The following is a 14,843-nucleotide window of genomic DNA, read 5'->3' on the forward strand; positions in this document are numbered from 1 at the left end:
GCAGGTTGGTGTGAGTGGGTTCAAAGTCGTCTGTCTCCATAACCACCAGGTTTAAGGCAACTTAGTCCTCGGAACAAGAGCCCAAACATAAACCCTGCTGGACTGTGTTGTGCTGCATCTTGACTTGCTAAGTGATTCAAGCAGCTGCTTTCAATTGAAGCAATGTGCATGGCGCTGGTAGTGATTTCTGGACTTGATCAAGTGGCTGATGAAAGAGAGCTCTCTGTGTGAAAGATATTTCACCCACTTTCTGCTCCATTTAAGTGTGCACCTGTCAGGCAAATTCAGTCAAAACACATTGCAAACTCAGGGAAGATCAGCAAGTGTGTTTGTCAGGGAGGATCTGAACTAGAATTGTCTCTGATTGTAACAAAGGAACTGTATTAATTCTAAAGATGAAATCACCACTCAGTTGGTCACACATTTGCCTCTGCATCAGAGTGTTGGGGGTTTGTGGCCTATTAGAGAGACTTTAACATGTAGTCCAGGGTGTACTTCGGTGTAGAATTGAGGGACTGCTGCATTGTTGGAGATGTTGTTCACATTTCAGGATTAACTCATTGGCTGTGTCTTGTTTGAAGACATTGTGAAGTTGAAAATGATATATATTTTCAAATTATTTTGTTACTATTGCTTTGTGAATAAATACACCCTTATTTGCTACTGGGTCATCAGGAGCTCACTCGATCTGCACCTTATCATGCCCTAAATGTTTACTCTCTTCCTCACTAGCTCACCACGACCACAATGTGCACCATCTCTGAAATGTGCTCCAGTTACTCGCTGACTGCATCTCTCAAATCCACAAAGGATAGTAGGTACAAGAGAACACCAGCACACCCAAGTAGCTCGCTGCCTTGATTTAGAAATATGTTGCTGGTCCTTCATCATCATTAGATTAAGTCCTGGAACTTCCTATGTCATTGTTGGGAGTTCCTTCACCAGACTGCAGCAGTTCAAGAAGTTGGCTCACCTTCTCAAGGGCAGCTAGGGATGGGCAATAAATGCTGGCCCTCTTCAGCAATGCCCACATCTTACAAATGAATCAGTAAAAAATTTATTCCATTTTGTCCTCTGCTAATGGATTCTAAATCTGCAGCTGGAAAGATTAATCAGCAGCTGGCTCCTGATGACCATGTAATGATAGGAAAGTGTATGCTTTTGGAAGACATATTCAGCACCTTCAAATAGCATCTCCAGCCCTCAGACATCTGCGCACATTCAGGATAATAGCATCTCCATTATGGTTGCTTATGTATCCCCAGTTTTAATTCCTCTACAGTTAATGGCTGTACCTTCAACTGCCTTGACCTTGGGTTCTGGAATTCCCTCCTGAGACTTATCACTTCTTTACCTTTTCTGCTCCCTCAAGATATGACTGCTGCTACCTCTTTGGCCAAGTTCTTGGTCACTTTCCCTACTATCTTTTGTCTGATCCAGTATTAAAAATCTGTTCGAAAATACTCCCACATTGCACCATGAGACTTCTTGCTGCATCTCCTATGCTGCATAAATGCAAATTGCAGTGATCATTGACATTGGCAGACAAATATTTCTGGTTGTTTTAGAGCAGGTTCGTGTAATAGCTTGAAATCCCCATGTGTCATTCCTGTAAGGACCCTCTTTGATGAGGTGAATATTAGAGAGATCTCTCAATGTGGAATTCTCAACAATAACCACCTCCCCCATACAGACAAGCTAAAAGAATACAGAATGAGTCAGTCTCCAAGCAATAATTTATTACGGCACACATTAAACACAGAAGAAAAGGAAAATTAAAAATGAAATGGACAGTGCAATAAGGTTTGTCTGCTTCTGTATGGAGATGCGACAGGCTAATATTTCTAGTCAATACCCTCTCGGAATGGCAGCTTGACATAGGAAGCATACTGACCCAGAGAAGGTTAATGAAGGAGCAAAGCACTTGGGGTGCTGTCAGTCTGAAACATTCAACAGGTCAGGCAGCATCTGTGGAAGTGTTGCTCCTGACAGATTCTGATGACAATTCCTTCCTTCCTTCTGAAATCCCTGATTCTTATGGCGAGGAATAGCGAAGAGCTGGTGAGGAATCCTTCTCTTGCTTGGGGTCACTGTGGCGGGCAGCTCCCCACCCAGCGATCTCGGCCCAGGGACTGACCCCAACATGATCTGCTAATCCATTTAAGGTGCCCTTGTGGCCAGCAATTCTCCTGCTGTCTCTGCAGTTGGAACATATGTGAGCCAATATGGCTCTTTGGGATGACTGTGCATATTTGGAGTTCCCTGCCACACCTCTCGATCCCATGACCTCCCTGAGCCTGCTACATACCCTCCCCTCCATCTGGATCTTTGCTGCTGCTCCTGACCTCCTGGTCACTCTACTAGGTACAAGAGACACCTTGGCTTGATCAAGGGGAGCAACCTCATAACTTCAAAGTTTTGTCTTAAAGCATACAAGGTCCTTTTGAATGTAGGACTGTTGTAATGTTAGAAGTGCACAGCAGCAAGAATTTCCAGAGTGTTTTTTATTTGTTCATTCATAGGAAGCTGATGTCAATGCCTAGGCCAGCATTTACTGCCCATCCCTAATTACCCCTGAACTGAGAAGTTTCTTAGGCCATTTCAGTGACTGGATGTGGAGTCACAGAGGGGGCAGGCAGGGTAAGAATGGAGTATTACCTCTCCTGAAGGACATTAATGGACCCAGATGGTTGTTTTCAATGGTCATTGTAACTGACTCTAGCTTTCTATTCTGTATTTGTCTAATTTGTTTGAATTTTAATTCCCCAGTTGCTGCGCTGAGATTCAGACTCCTATTTCTGAATCAATTGTCTAGACCTCCGTTAACTATGTTGCTCAGAACACTGTGGGAACTCTGTTTTTCTTTAAAATACTGGCACATGAATCTTTTACATCCACCTCAGGGCACAGAGCTTAATGTGTTAGGGTGGCACAGCAGTTAGTGTTACTGTCTGACAGTTCTAGGGGACCAGGGTTCAGTCCCAACCTTGGATGCTGTCTGTGTGAAGTTTGCATGTTCTCCCTGTTCAATTCCTGGATTTCTTCAGCTGGAATGTCAGAAACATCTTTGATTTCCGAATCTGAGGAATATGTCTTGAACTTACAACCTTAATGCACAGCACTATCAACTGAGTGATGGTTGATAGTCATATTGGATAGTTTTGGATTGAGATTGCACGAGCATATTTCACCCAGGACCTTTACCTTCAACCCAAGTCCTTATCCAAAAGGGAAACAGTGAGATTCCATTCATAAAAAAGAGGGATTTTATTTGTTGTTCTCCCTCCAATTCCCAGTCTGCAACTTCTATGATTTCATCCTACCATTTATTGCAGTCCTTCCATCATAAGGTCAGTTGTGAGGCTGTTGACTGATGACTGCACAATGTTCAACTCTATTTGTAACTCCTCAGAGAATGGAGCAAGACCTGGATAAGATTCAAAATGTGTGGCACTAATGTTACTTACCACCAAATGCCAGGTAATGGTAGAATGAGGTATGAAGAGAGCAGAGTTTGGTTTCACTCAGTCATCATAAACCAGCACCCTACCACTGTGCTTCATTTGCTTGATCTTTATGATCGTGCAGAGTCTGAGAGTTGTTCATAAGACAGGACAAGGCTGCACGGTGTATAGTAGTAGAGCAGCAGTTAGATGACCAGACTAATAAACCAGGTGACTCAACTAGCAACCTAGAGTCCTGAGTTAAATTCCCACCATGGCAGTTGTGGAATTTTAATTTAGTGAGCATTAACAAAAATCCACCAACGATGACCACAAGAAGGACTCTTGTAAAAACCCACCTGGTTTGCTGGTGCCCTTCAGCGAAGGGTATAGAGTTGTAGGGTGATACAGTACAGAAACAGGCCCTGCAGCCCATCGAGTCCATGCTGATCATTCACACTAATCTTGCACTAATCCCATTTTATTCTCCCCAAGTATTGGTATTGGTTTATTGTTGTCACTTGTACCGAGGTACAGTGAAAAACTTGTCTTGCATACCGTTCGTACAGATCAATTCATTACACAGTGCAGTTACACTGAGTTAGTACAGAGTGCATTGAGAAAGTACAGGTAAAAACAATAACAGTACAGAGTAAAGTGTCACAGCTACAGAGGAAGTGCAGTGCAGGTAGACAATAAGGTGCAAGGTCACGACGAGGTAAATTGTGAGGTCAGAGTCCATCTCGTCATGAAAGAGAAGCGTTCAATAGTCTTATCACAGTGGGATAGAAGCTGTCCTTGAGTCTGGTGGTATGTGCCCTCAGGCTCCTGTATCTTCTGCCTGATGGGAGAGGAGAGAAGAGAGAATGACCCGGGTTGGTGGGGTCTTTGATTATGCTGGCTGCTTCACCAAGGCAATGAGAGGTAAAGACAGAGTCCAAGGAGGGGAGGCTGGTTTCCGTGACGCGCTGGGCTTTGTCCACAACTCTCTGCAGTTTCTTGCGGTCCCAGGCAGAGCAGTTGTCATACCAAGCTGTGATGCATCCAGATAGGATGCTTTCTATGGTGCATTGATGCATCAACTCCCCCCAGATTCTACACACCAGGGGGGCAATTTGCTGTGGCCAGTTAACCTTCCAACCCATACATCTTTGGGATGTGGGATTCACTGGAACACCTGCAGGAAACCCACACAGTTACAGGGAGATTGTGCGAACTCCACATGGGCAGCACGGAGGTCAGGATAGAACCAGAGTTGCTGGATCTATGAAGCAGCATTCCACTAGCTGCACCACTGTGGCACTCAAATCTGTCGTCCTTACCTCATCTGGTCTACATCTTACTCCAGACCCATTAATGTGGCTGACTCTTGCTTTTTCTGTAGTGAACCATTCAGTTCAAGGGCAAGTAAGAATGGGTAATAAACGTGATACCCAGATTCTGAAAAATTAATTTTAAAAAACTTGGTGAGGTGAAGGAAGAGGAAGAGGTGACAAGCAAATGTGCTCAGGCACTTCCTCCACTAAGTGTCCATCTCTTGAATGAGGGCAGACAAAGGCCACTGCAGCTGAGTTAGATCTCACCCTCATCTGCTATTTGTTTCCAGTAGGGCTTGCCTATCTAACATTAATCGAAGCTCACTGCCCTGACAGAGAAATTGGTAATACAGCTTTCCCGATCATCTAACCCAACAGAGACCTGAGATCGAATCCAATAGCGTATGATTCTGTACAGGTTCCATTCTACAAAAACAAAACCTGAATGGCTGAAAACCTCAATTCATACAGAATCAGTCTGGAAGCAGGAGGTGGGAAACATGCCAGAACCAGATTTAACTGATCTGTGAAACAGCAGCTAAATGCAGTTTCTGTTTAGGTGCTCAGAGCATGCACAGAGACTCACTGTTAGGAGAGGACCAGACTTTTCTCTTAAAAAGGTAGAGTCTAACATCCATGGTTCCTTTGCTCATAAAAACTGCTGTAAAAATTATAAATAAAAATACCCTACATACTTCAGATAGAGGGTCCATTAACTCTTTTGCAGAAAGAGACCAACTCACTGAAGCCGAATCATTCATTCCCTCCACTAGCAGCACACCATGGGTGCAATCTGCGCCATCTACAAAATGTACTGCAATTACTCACCCATTGCATTTCCCAAACCTGTGACCTCTACCACAAGTGATGCAGGCACTTGGGAACATCAACACCCACAGGTTCCCTCTCCAACCCTCACCACCCGGGACACGCCCTCTTCACGTTATCTCCATTGGGGAGAAAGTACAGGAGCCTAAAGACCCACTCTCAACATTTCTGGAACAGCTTCTCCCCCTCCGCCATCAGATTTCTGAATGGTGCATGAACCCATGAACATTACCTTGTTATTCCTCTTTTGCAATATTTATTTATTTTTTGTAACATTGTTGTAATTTTTATGTCTTTGTCTTGCACTGTACTGCTGCCACAAAACAACAAATTTCACGACATAAGTCAGTGATAATAAATCTGATTCTGAGTGACACACCATCCTAACTTGGAAATATATTGCCACTCTTTCATCGTCACTGGGTCTAAATCTTGGAATTCCTTCCCAACAGAACTGTGGAAGTATCATCCCCAGAAGAAATGCAACAGTTCAAGAATGCAGCTCACCAGCACCTTCTTAGGGTTGGGCAATAAATGTTGACCAAGCCACTGATGCCCAGATCCCATAAGTAATGATAAAAGAGAAAGGTCTTTGAGCTAAGACCTTGGCTCAAGCCTGTTACTGCAGAAGCGTGTAATCTAAGCTGCCACTAAATGCAGTACCGAGGGAGTTAAACTGAGGCCTGGTCCAGCAAAAGTAAAAGATCCCATGGCACCCTCTAGTGAAGAGCAAAGCCATTCTCCCAGTTTCCTGGCCAATATTTCTCACTGAACCTACATTGTCAGAACCGATTAACTGTTTCTTTGTTCATTGCTGTGTATGAAACCTTACTGTACCCAAATTGACCAGCAGTTCAAGAGTAGGCTGTGAAGTACTTTTGGAGATCAGGACAATAAGTTAAGTGTTCTATAAATGCAAGCTCCCTTCCCTACTACATTTAAGTATCAGAGTACCATAGTAATTCTATACTCTGAAGTTATTTTGCCACAGGTAGGGAATCTGCACTACCTCTGAAGCCAAATTGATAACATTCAGCATAGGTTTAAGATCAGAGGCAAGAGATTTAAAAGGGACATCGGGACTGCTTCTTCACGCAAAGGGTGGTGTGTATTTGGAATGAACTGCCAGAAATAGTGGTTGAGGCGGACACATTAGCAACATTTAAAAACCATCTAGATAATTACATGGATAGGAGAGGTTTGGTCGGCTATGGGCCAAACGCGAGCAGATGAGACTAGCTCGCTGGGCAACACAGTTGGCATGTATGAATTGGGCCGAAGGGCCTGTTTCCACGCTGTATGACTCCAAGGTGGCAGTGAGTCATTGTCTCAAACCACTGCAGACCTTCTGCTGGGAGGCAGTTTTAGGATTTAGAGTCAGGAATATATTCCCAAATCAGGATGATGACTTGGAACCTCCAGATGGTGGTGTTCCTGTGTGTTTGTTGCCATTGCCTTCGCTAGTGGGAGAGTTCACGGGATTTGGGAAATGCTGTCAGATTATCCTAACCGTGTAGCAGGAGTGCATTTGTTGATGGAATGTACTACAGTCACCGGTGGTGGACTGAATGAATGCTTAGGGTGGTGGATGGAGTCCCAGTCGACCAATAACTTGCTGCCTTGGTCGAGAAGGTAAATGTATGCTGGTGCTGAGTTGTGCAATCATCACAGATTAAATTCCCGGCTCGTGCTGAGCTTGCTAACCTGAGAGAGCATGGTTTTGAAGTTGTTCTTTGTGACCTGATCAGAGGGATTGAGGGCCCCTCAATTCTCCTCCGACTGCATGCAACAAATTCAGGCCTGACTGCAATACTATGCAGACTGTAAAGCCTGCAGTATCTTGGCTCTTGAGATTGACGCCTCGACGGCCCTTGGCTGAGGTGGAGGCTGCGGTGCGGGAGAACTTACTCCAACAGGAGTGTGCTGTCAGGAGAGGACATTAAAAGGGAACTTCAGGAATAACGTGCTAGGATAACTCCAAAGTGAAATGGTGCCGCCAGATTAGCCCAGAACGGAGCAAAGTTGCACGTGTTTTTGGGTGCACAAGAACCGTTGGGAAATTTGTCTTCTCATTCTTCAGTTGTATTTTCACTCTTCCTAACACGTTCTTCCTTGTGCAAAACTCTCCCCAATGATGTCAACAGTAGGGTAATGGACAAAACCTGACTGCAGTTAGATTTTCAGCCTGACTGGTCTGAAAATGATGGTTCTTACCAACTGAGCTATTTAAAGAGCCAACGCACAAACTACATTCCTTGTTATCACTGAGATGTGTGACCTCCTGTGCCCTCACATGCCTTGACTGCTTTGCCCAAGGAAGTCAGGGTCATTGTCGCTCAGTTTTCTGGCCTCAGGACCATCTTGGGCTGCTGTTGCTGATTTCTATCACATCTCACAGCTCACTGCTCACTGCTTGATTAGGGAGTTAGTACAAACTCCATCCGCAAGGAGAGGAGATGTTTTACTTCAGCCCACAGGTAGACGTGGGTATTTGCCTGCATTGCAAGTTTCCCCAAGTGCAGGTGTTCAACTGCACTCATATCCTTACAGAGACCTCCCTGGCAACCTTGTGCCAGGAGCTCCTGGCTGTATCCCTGGAGGATCTCTGTGGCCCCCATACACAAGGAAGAAGCTTCCTTCAAGAAGAGCCTGTTCTTCAGTAACCAAGACCCCCTCACTCCTCTGGAAACACTCTGCCACACCCCCTCCTGTCATTGCAGCTGTTCATTGGCTGCTGTTCTCTGTGGTTGAAGAGATATTGCTACGTCCCAATAAGAGCTGCCTGCTTCACACTTGCTGTGTTACACTGCAACAATTGTGAGAAGTTGCTACAAGCCAATGCTTCAAACAGGGGCAAATGGGATTAGCTTCAATGGGCATCTTGGTCGGCATGGACAAGTTGGGCTGAAGGGCCTGTTTCCGTGCTGTATGGCTCTATTACTCTAATAGAGAGCATTACGTGGGACAACGAGACAGCGGTATGTTCAGTGAACTTCACATGTGAAGATCTTGCTCCTGCTATTCACACTTATTGTTCGGTTGACCTGCAATTCTGTCTTTCACCAAGAAAACGTGGGGCAATTGCTAGGCCAACATCTCCAGGGACAGTGCTGCTGCAAACAATAACTTGCAGGATCAGGCATAAAACTTTTCAGTTCTCTGAATAGTTATCACTCGTTCTTCCTGCCCAGTTCTGTCATCTTGGTGAATAACTCTATAATTCTGTCAGCTCAGTACATGTCTCTGGTCTACCTTAATTCCCCAATGGTCTATGTAGCGTCATTGTCCTGTTGGCTCGGAAGTTCCAGGAACTTGGCCCAGTAACTGTGAAGGATGCCGATATAGCCATCTGAGGATGGTGTGTGACTTGAAGCTGGGGGTAGAACCATAGAACAATACAGCACAATACAGGCCCTTCGGCCCACCATGTTGTGCTGACATTCAAACCACTCCTAAGACTATTTAACCCCTTCCTCCCACATATCCCTCCATCTTAAATTCATCCATATGCTTATCTAACAATCTCTTGAACTTGACCAACATATCAGCCTCCACCACCACCCCAGGCAGCGCATTCCATGCACCAACCACTCTCTGGGTGTAAAACCTCCCTCTGACGTTTCCCTTGAACTTCCCACCCATTACCTTAAAGCCACGCCCTCTTGTATTGAGCATTGGTGCCCTGGGAAAGAGGCGCTGGCTGTCCACTCTATCTATTCCTCTTAATATTTTGTATACCTCTATCATGTTTCCCCTCATCCTCCTCCTCTCCAATGAGTAAAGCCCTAGCTCTTTTAGTCTCTCCTCATAATCCATACTTTCTAATCCAGGCAGCATCCTGGTAAATCTCCTCTGCACCCTTTCCAACGCCTCCACATCCTTCCTATGATGAGGTGACCAGAACTGGACACAGTACTCTAAGTGTGGTCTAACCAGAGTTTTGTAAAGCTGCATCATTACTTTGTGGCTCTTAAACTCGATCCCACGACTTATGAAAGCTAACATCCCATAAGCTTTCTTAACTACCCTATCCACCTGTGTGGCAACTTTCAGTGATCTGTGGATGTGAACCCCCCCAGATCCCTCTGCTCCTCTACACTGCCCAGAATCCTGCCATTTACCTTGTATTCCGCCTTGGAGTTTGTCCTTCCAAAGTGTACCACCTCACACTTCTCCAGATTGAACTCCATCTACCACTTCTCAGCCCAGCTCTGCATCCTATCAATATCCCTCTGTAAGCTTCGACAGCCCTCCACACTATCCACAACACCACCAATCTTTGTGTCATCTGCAAACTTGCTAACCCACCCTTCCATCCCCTCATCTAAGTCATTAATAAATATCACAAAAAGTAGAGGTCCCAGAACCAATCCCTGTGGGACACCACTGGTCACAGCCCTCCAGTCCGAATGCACTCCCTCCACCACAACCCTCTGCCTCCTACTGGCAAGCCAATTCTGAATCCACACGGCCAAGCCTCCCTGGATCCCTTGGCCTCTGACCTTCTGAAGAAGCCTACCATGCGGAACCTTGTCGAACGCCTTACTAAAATCCATGTAGACCACATCTACTGCACTACCCTCATCAATCTTCCTGGTCACCTCCTCAAAGAACCCTATCAGGCTAGTGAGGCAAGATCTTCCCTTCACAAATCCATGCTGGCTGTCCTTAATCAGTCCATGATTCTCTAAATGATCATAGATCCTATCTCTTAGAATCCTTTCTAGCAGCTTACCCACCACATACGTAAGGCTCACTGGTCCTTAATTCCCTGGACTATCCCAGCGACCTTTTTTGAATAAGGGGACAACATTCGCCACCCTCCAATCCTCCGGTACCATCCCCATTGACAATGAGGACTCAAAGATCCTAGTCAATGGTTCAGCAATCTCCTCCCTCGCTTCACAAAGCAGCCTGGGGAATATTCCGTCAGGCCCCAGGGACTTATCTGTCCTAATATTTTCTAACAGGTCCAACACATCCTCTCTCTTGATATCTACATACTCTAGAACATTACCCTTCCCAACACTGTCCTCAGCGTCATCAAGACCCCCCTCATTGGTGAATACTGAAGAGAAGTATTCATTGAGAACCTCACCCACTTCCACAGCTTCCAGGCACTTCTTCCCACCTTTGTCTTTAATCGGACCCACCTTTACTCTAGCCATCCTTCTGCTCTTCACGTACGAGTAAAAAGCCTTGGGATTCTCCTTAACGCTACTCGCCAAAGCCTTTTCATGTCCCCTTCTCGCTCTCCTCAGCCCTTCTTAGGTTCCTTCCTTGCTACTCTATATTCCACACAAGCTCTGTCCAATCCTTGCTGCTTACACCTTATGTATGCTGCCTTCTTCTTCCTAACTAGTTGTTCCACCTCTCTTGTCACTCATGGTTCCTTCACCCTACCATTCCTTCTCTACCTCACTGGGACAAATTTATCCCTAACATCTTGCAAGAGATCCCTGAACATCGACCACATCTCTATAGTACATTTCCCTTCAAAAATGTCACCCCAATTTACATTCTCTCGTTCTCGCCTTATAGCCTCATAATTCGCATTTCCCCAATTAAATATCTTCCCATCCTCTTTGCTCCTATCCCTGTCCATGACAATTCTAAAGGTTATGGAGCAGTGGTCGCTATCTCCCAAATGCTCACCCACCGATAGATCTGTCACCTGACCCAGTTCATTACCTAAAACTAGATCTAATATGGCATTTTCTCTAGTCGGCTTGTCAACATACTGTGACAGGAATCCGTCCTGGACACACTTAACAAACTCTGCCCCATCTAAACCTTTGGCACTAAGCAGGTGCCAGTCAATATTTGGGAAGTTGAAGTCTCCCACTATAATAACCCTGTTATTTTCGCATCTTTCCAAAATCTGCCTCCCAATCTGCTCCTCCATATCCCTACTGCTACCGGGGGGCCTATAGAATACTCCCAGTAGAGTAACTGCTCCTTTCTTGTTCCTAACTTCCACCCATATTGACTCTAGAGAGGATCCTTCTACATTTTCCACCCTTTCTGCAGCTGTAATAGTGTCCCTGACCAGTATCGCCACTGCTCCTCCTCTTCTCCCCCCCCCCATCCCTTTTAAAACACTGAAAACCAGGAATATTCAATATCCATTCGTGCCCTGATGTCAGCCATGTCTCTGTGATAGCCACAATATCGTAGTCCCATGTACTTATCCAAGCTCTCAGTTCATCTCCCTTGTTCCTGATGCTTCTTACATTTAAATAAGTGCACTTTAGCCCATCCGCCTTACTACTTTTGTAGCCTGTACTCTGCTTCTCCTTCCTTAAAGCCTTGCTACCTGTTAGATCTGACTTTTCCCCATCCCCTTCTTCCTCTGACCTACCCCTCTGGTTCCCATCCCCCTCGCAAACTGGTTTAAACCCTCCCAAACCACCCTAGCAAACCTGGCTGCAAGGATATTGGCCCCCCTCAGGTTCGGGTGTAACCCGTCCTCTCTGTACAGGTCCCACCTTCTCCAGAAGAGATCCCAATGATCCAAAAATCTAAAACCTCCCCTCCTGCACCAACTTCTCAGCCACACATTTAGTTGCCATCTCCTCCTATTCCTACCTTCACTATTGCGTGGCACTGGCAGCAATCCCGAGATTGCTACCCTTGAGGTCCTGTCCTTCAGCCTTCTGCCTAGCTCCCTAAACTCACTTTTCAGGACCTGATCCCTCTTCCTACCTATGTCGTTGGTACCAACATAAACCACGACTTCTGGCTGTTCTCCCTCCCGCTCAAGAATCCTGTGGACCCGATCAGAGACATCCCGGACCCTGGCACCTGGGAGGCAACATACCATCTGGGATTCATGCTCACTGCCACAGAACCTCCTATCTGTTTCATTGTATCGAGTCCCCTATCACCACTGCCTTCCTCTTCTCCTCCCTTCTGAGCAGCAGGACCAGTCCCAGTGCCAGAGACCTGGCTACTGCTGCTAGGCCCCTGCAGGTCATCCCCCTGAACAGCTTCCAAAGTGGAAAACCTGTTATTGAGGGGAACAGCCTCCGCGGTCCTCTGTACTATCTGCCTGTTCCTTTTCTTTCTCCTTTTCTCTCCCCTGACAGTCACTCTTCTATCTACTTCCTGGACTCCAGAAGTACCTGCTGTAATGGGGGGTGACTGTCTCCTGATGTGCAGTATCTCTCCCCCTCCCTAATGCTCCGCAGTGTTTGAAGCTGCAGCTCCAGCTCATCAATTTTGAGCCGAAGTTCCTCCAGCCTCAAGCACTTACTGCAGATGTGGCCATCGTGGACCGCAGCAAGGTCCACGAGTTCCCACATCAAGCAGCTGCAGCACACCACCATGTCCTCCATCTGAACTAATTCTTTTTTTCTCCCCCCACCTAGTTCTTTCCTACTTAAAAATTTATAACAGATAACAGTTCTCATTGCACCTGCTGCCCAAGTCTTGCGCATTCACATTGGAATATGCAGGAACATAAGAAGCTGCAGAGAGTAGTGGACTCAGCCCAATACGTCACGGCACATCTCTCCCCATCAGTAGACTCTTCATGAGGCACTGCCTGCCTTAAAGATCCCCACCATCTGGGCCATGCCACCTTCTCAAGGCTACCATCAGGCAGGAGGTACAGAAGCCTGAAGTCCCACACCACCAGGTTCAAGAACAGCTACTTCCCTTCAACCATTTTGTTCTTGAATCAACCTGCACAGACCTAATCACTACCTCAGTTAAAGCAAAGATGGAGACACAAAAAATTCTGCAGATGCTGGAATCTGGAGCAATACACAAAAAGTGCTGGAGGAACTCAGCAGGTCAGGCAGCACCCATGGAGGGAAATAAACAGTCAACGTTTCAGACCGAGACACTTCATCAGGACTGGGAAGGAAGAGGGCAGAAGCCAGAATAAGAAGGTGGGGGAAGGGGGAGGACCACACACAGGCAGGGGATAGGTGAATTCAGGTGATAGGTGAGTCCAGGTGAGGGGGGGGGGGGGAGATAGGTGGGTGGGGGAGGGGCAGAAGATGTAATAAGATGAGAGGTGATAGGTAGAAGAGGCAAAGGGCTGAAGAAGGAGGAATCCGGTAGGAGAAGGCAGTGGACCATGGAATAAAGGATGTAGGAGGAGAGGAGATGGGCAGGTCATCAAGGCGGGGAAGGGAGTCACAGGAATAAGGGAAGACAAAAGAGTGTGGGGGTGTGGGAAGAAAAAGAAGGGGTGGGGGTTACCGGAAATGAGAGAAGTCGAAGTTGAGGCCATCAGGTTGGAGGCTCCCAAGGCGGAATATGAGGTGCTGTTCCTCCAACCTGCGTCTGAAACCTGTGTATTAAAGCAACACTTTGACCACTTACACTACAATAGACTTTGTTTTTATTTTGGTCTGATTGTGTTTTCCTGTATAATTTTTGTACAATTTATCTTTTTCTTGTGAATGTGCATCTGATGCTATGTGCCTGTGCTGCTGCTGCAAGTAAGTTTTTCATAGCACCTGTGCATACTTGACTTCAACTTCTAAGCTGTAGAAGTCAAGGTTTGGATGGTGCTGTGACAAGCTGATGTATTCCATCTTGTATGTTGCCTCTGGTATCACACTGATTAGAGGTTTATTTTGTCTTTCAGATTCTTTGTCTTCAGGTGATGATGAAGATGATGATGATGATGGGACTGAGGATACAGGTACTGTACCAGTGACTAGGAGCCTTTTGCTGTTTCTCCCCCTCCTTAGGAATCATGCTGCCCTATCTAAAAGGCAAGCAGAGAACTTCTGGTTGGCAGTCCCTTCCCACTGAGGGTAGAGCAAAATGGTCATTCGCTTTGTTGCTGTTAGTGGAACGTTGGTGAGCAGTATCATTGCTGAAATCATGCACTTCGTTCAAAAGCAGTCACTTCACTTCGTAGCATGTTAAATGCTATGAGACATGAGGCGCTGAGATAGATTACTGACTTTCAATTGTGAATTTTACAGTACTGGGCAAATGATCCAGAGTAATGGTGCAGTAGAGGAACAAGTGCTTTGCTGTTGCTTGTATTTACTCCAGATCTTTAACTCTATAAAACTAGCATGCTTGTCACAAAATCTGTGTACAAGCCATATGGGCTGGTTAATGAGGTTTCTGACTGTTAAATTTAGCCTCTTCAGGCTATTTACTGTGCAGATACTTGAATGGGGAGCTAAGTATAGCTGCCCCTGGTTCATATGCATATAGAAGGAGGGGGAGGTATAAGCAGCCAAGGTTCCCACTTCCGGTCACTCCCAGTAACATAAGCAAGAAA

The 14,843-nt window shown here is 46.0% G+C and overlaps 1 protein-coding gene across 8 annotated transcripts in view; it reads left to right on the top strand.

Moving 5' to 3' along the window:
• The window catches only part of LOC127579261 (fibroblast growth factor receptor 3-like), a 228,644-nt gene that overhangs the window by 161,122 nt on the left and 52,679 nt on the right, over positions 1–14,843 (top strand). For all 8 annotated transcript variants that reach the window (XM_052031925.1, XM_052031932.1, XM_052031966.1 and 5 more), the window contains one exon: positions 14,190–14,246. In XM_052031925.1, the coding sequence (XP_051887885.1) occupies positions 14,190–14,246 (57 nt within the window). The remainder of the gene's footprint in view (positions 1–14,189; positions 14,247–14,843) is intronic.

This window comes from Pristis pectinata, chromosome 2 (assembly GCF_009764475.1).
Source record: "Pristis pectinata isolate sPriPec2 chromosome 2, sPriPec2.1.pri, whole genome shotgun sequence".
Taxonomy (NCBI): domain Eukaryota; kingdom Metazoa; phylum Chordata; class Chondrichthyes; order Rhinopristiformes; family Pristidae; genus Pristis; species Pristis pectinata.